This window comes from Otolemur garnettii, unplaced genomic scaffold, assembly GCF_000181295.1.
Source record: "Otolemur garnettii isolate 467f Iridium unplaced genomic scaffold, OtoGar3 scaffold00014, whole genome shotgun sequence".
NCBI classification, from domain to species: domain Eukaryota; kingdom Metazoa; phylum Chordata; class Mammalia; order Primates; family Galagidae; genus Otolemur; species Otolemur garnettii.
Genome location: NW_003852409.1, coordinates 12,855,602 through 12,860,147, shown reverse-complemented (window position 1 = coordinate 12,860,147; position 4,546 = coordinate 12,855,602). Strand labels below are relative to the sequence as shown.

Genomic DNA, 4,546 nt, shown 5'->3' with positions numbered 1-4,546 from the left:
CATTGTTGTTTGGCGGGTCCGGGCTGGGGATTCGAACCCGCCACCTTAGGTGTACGTGGCTGGCGCCTTAGCCGGTTGAGCTATAGGCGTCGAGCCTTGAATATTATTCTTAACACTGTGTGACCTTGGGCAGATTACATCTCGGAGCCTCACATTTTGGAGTTTTTTGCCCCCATAAAATTGGTATGAGAGACATTTTTTTCACCTTTCAACCCCTCTGAAATCAGAATGTTTGCTACCATAGTGGGCATGACAGAGTTTGAGGGGCCACATTTGTCTTTCACTGAGGCACCTGCAAAATGGTGCAACGTACAACTGATGGTGTCTAAGAGGCGATGAAATACAGTCTCTACCGTAAAGGATTGTCAAGAGGTAATGTATGTAAGTGTTTAGCATAGTGTCTGGCACAAAGTGAGATCACTTCAAATGGCAACCGATTTTAGCTGGTAGTAAAAAATAGCAGGGAGAACTGGGGAGTGAGGCTCAGGGAGCAGCTGACAGTGTGGAAATGAAACCCGAATTGAGATTGATCTCCTCTGCTCTGTTTCTTCTCTAGGCAGACTTTCGAGACAGTAAATTACAGTGCTGTCCTGGCCAGTCTTCCCCGCTGATTCCAGCAGCGACCCTGAGGCCTTTGACAGAGACCGTCTCCACAGTGCAGACCGTTTACACCACCCGGAAGCCTGTTTCTCTAGCAGCCAGGTGAGTCAGGTCAGGAGGTAGGGGCAGGTATCTCTGGTGACAGGGAAATCGCACATAGATAGGCTCCGGGCTCGTTGTGCTAGTGACATCTGCGACTCCCTCATTTGTTCTTTTATTTGTACTGTAAGTATTTGTTAAAATGTCTGCAAAGGGCCCTTGCATGGTGGCTCATTCCTGTCATCCTAACACTCTGGGAGGCTGAGACGAGAGGATTGCTTGAGCTCAGGAGTTTAAGACAAGCCTGAGCAGGAGTGAGACCCTGTCTCTACTAAAAATAGAAAAATTAGCCCAGAATAGTGGCAGGTGCCTATAGTCCCAGCTACTTGGGAGGCTGAGGCAAGAGAATTGTTTGAGCCCAGGAGTTTGCAGTTGCTGCAAGCTGTGATGCTATAGCACTCTACCCAGGGCTGCAGAGTGAGACGCTGCCTCAAAAAATAAATAAGTAAATAAATACATGAACACATATCTACATACATACATAAAATGTAATGAATTCTTTGTTAGGACATTGCCTTGGGCATTAATTGAATTAAACTCTTGAGATAAAGTACATATGGAAATCAATTTAAGCATGATTTAAAGAAATCTAACTCTTACACATCTTCCCATTCATTCAAAAGACCTTTTTCTGAGTGGCTGTCACACCCCAAACCCTATGCTAGGTTTTGGAGTTTATTTTTATTTTTATTGAGACGATATCTCACTCAGGTCACCCTGGGGTAGAGTACCATGGTGTCAGCCCAGCTCATGGTAACCTCAAACTCTTATTTGCTCAAGAGATCCTCTTGTCTCAGCCTCCTGAGTAGCTGGGACTACAGGAATCCACCAAAACGCCTGGCTAGTTTTTCTATTTTTGGTGGAGATGGGGTCTCACTCTTGCTCAGGCTATCCACCCACGTTGGCCTCCCGGAGTGCTACAGTTGTGAGCCGCTGCACTGGGCCATGGTTCTGAGGTTGCAGAGATGAATAACCAGTCGGTCTCCTGAGGAACTCTCAGCCTGGTGGGAGTGAAAAAACAGTAAGTAGCCAGACAGTTCAAGGTCACTAAGATGTTAGCAAATGTTGGGAGGGGCTCCTTGTGGAGCCTAAAAAGGAAAATCTATAATTGAGATCAGGAGAGAACCTGGGAGATGATACTTCAGCTGTCTGTTCCTACAGTTTCTGAAGATTTGTCTCACTCTTTTGTCACTTACTCTCTTTTAGCGCAGAGACACTCCGGCAGGAACTGGAGAGAGAGAAAATGATGAAAAGACTGTTGATGACCGAACTGTGAAATTCTCCCCTGTTGCCTGGAGGACGGCATGGTGCCTTCTGTCCGTTTTCTTTCTTCGGGCTTTGTGTGCTCCCTTTAGCACAACACACAGATGTGTGTGCTCTGTTTGCCCAGGTCTCCGTTGGTTAGTTGAAGCCAGCTTCTGGCTTAACTTTATGGGAAAAGTTATTTTAGGTCTCCTGAGCATGAGAGTTTTTCTACTACTCAATGTACTTGAGACAGGATGTGGTAAATCTAGGGGAAAAAAAGGTGGGGAAACAGGGATTCCTTTTCAGAAGTACCTGTGTGTATCTGTTAACAACCACAGGGGGTAAATACACCATGGAATCCTTTGCTATCAATCTCAACCATGTGATTTTTGTATGACTGAAACTTGCACCAAGCTTTGACTGTTTGCTAAAGAGTCATTTTTAATGAAAGAATAATTCTTTACTGCTGGTTTTTCATTTACATTGATAAATACACAGATCTTATAAAGTCCTGAACATTCATTTTTATTCAGACATGAGGAGATGAACTTTAAAAAAGAAAGTTCATATATCATCTCGACTGAAAGAACTTCAGCTTACCCTGAAATATAATTTAACTAGTGAATTTATTGGCTACAGTATTATTCGGGATAAGTAGAAAATTAAACTTAAATTGTCTAGAAATCCTTACAAGGTTAAAACGATTCATTATCAACAAGATTCACTGGGGTGTTCCATAAAGGAAAAGTATTTCTAAAGTTGATCAATTAGTAATAGTAAAGTTGATCAATCTATCCTATTGATAGAACCTGGACCAGAAGATACTTTGTTCTCTTTTTATATAGTTTCAGGAAGGGTGTTTTTAAATTTTTATTATGCACTTGAACAACTTTGCAGGACTAAAGGAGCCCCCTAACCACCACAAACTAGCCCTCTTAGTTACTTCCCTAGCTTTCTCGACAAATATGCACATATTTTTACATAGCTACTGATCATTCTCTTTTGTTGTACTTGGACACCTGACACTTGTCTCCTCAATGCAAACTCTACTCTCGCCAATTTAAATGTCTTTATGTCCATGTAACATGGTTAACCTCACATCTCTGCATTATTAGAGATTTGGGGTGTGTCTCATTTTTCACTCTTATAAATAGTGCTGCTATGAATGTCTTTGTAAAAAATGCTTCCTCCTTTGGATTATTCCCATGGGAGTATCTCCAAAGAGGGATTACAAGGTTAAAGAGCATGAAGTATTTTATAGCTCTTGTTTTATATTGCCAGATTGCTTTCTAGAAAGATCCAATTTTGGGGTTGGAAAGACCTTAAAGGTCATCTAGTTCAACCCCCATCCCCCCAAATGCTTGAATCCCCTCTACAATTTATGATGCCACCAGCAATGTATGAGCATTTCTATTTACCAATAGCTCTGCCAGTATTGGGTTTTGCCATTTTTATTTATTTTCACTAGTTTAATAGGTGTGTATAGTTGTTGAAAAGTTGTTTTATTTCATTAATTGCTAGCGAGGCTGAGCACTTTTCCATGTGATAATTTACTAGCTGTATTACCTTGTGTGTAAAATGTCCATACATTTCTTATGACCACTTGTTAAAAGGAATTGATCTCATATATTTGTATCAAAACTGTATTTTTATGTTGTATTGTATAGTTTGCTCTCCTGTCCCTATCCTTGAAACTGAATGGTGCCAATAATTTGATACTAACGACTATAAAAAAAAAAGTGATGCCTCATTCATGAGCATTGTTGTAAAATGAGGTATGTAAGCAAATATTCGGATAACTAAGGATTAACCCTTTAAGTGCTGAATCTTTACAATTTTAATATTTTTTTGAGGGAACTCTTTCTAAGATGTATTACGCACTTCCCTGCCTTAGTAAACAGAGTATCCTGGAGAGTATTTAACCTTTTCTTGATGAGTCATGGTCATCACTTACAAACATCAGCCCCTTTTGTACATTGGTATGGTGCAGTGATGTCATCAGGAACTGTCAAAATGTGTAGGGTGTGGCTTGGCCTTTTATAGGATATTATTCTCTTTTCCCTGACGGTTTTTTACTGCTGCCTGCTCTCTACCAGTAGAGCTATCTGGGGCAGTTGTGGCGTTTGGGGCCTTTTGCCCCTATGTCCCCTGGCTATACTTTTAAAACAGCTTCAGTTGTTCCTTATCTCGTGCACGTGATAAAAAACGTGTTCCTATACATTATGGGGCTATCCCCTCTCACCAGTCCAGCACCCTTTTCCTTGTCTAACCTGCTTTCTGAGGCTTCTGCTCCCCTACCTCCTGCTTTCTGCTGGAAACCCCAGGCCAAAGCGGAAGGTTTCTCCAAGGAGCCAGGAAGCCAAGTATTTTATGTGTCAGGTTTGCCTGACTTCCAAGGAGGGGTGCATGGGCTTTTTGACCAATGTTTCCTGGAGGCTAAGCCCCCAGCTGCTTCCCCACTTCCCCAAGTTCACAGATGATTCTGAAGGTTGATGTCATTGGCAGTCTGACCACAAACAAGTTGGCTGTGACTATATTTGAAAAACCCCTACTTTTGGCAGCTCACCTCTAAGCAGTAAAATCCAGAGGATTCCATGATTTC

The 4,546-nt window shown here is 41.9% G+C and overlaps 1 protein-coding gene across 1 annotated transcript in view; it reads left to right on the top strand.

Moving 5' to 3' along the window:
* Positions 1-4,546, top strand: part of EPB41L4B (erythrocyte membrane protein band 4.1 like 4B) — a 146,010-nt gene extending 141,464 nt beyond the window's left edge. The window contains exons 25-26 of the mRNA XM_012802452.1: positions 557-702; positions 1,906-4,546. Of these exons, the coding sequence (XP_012657906.1) occupies positions 557-702; positions 1,906-1,975 (216 nt within the window). The 3' untranslated portion in view covers positions 1,976-4,546. The remainder of the gene's footprint in view (positions 1-556; positions 703-1,905) is intronic.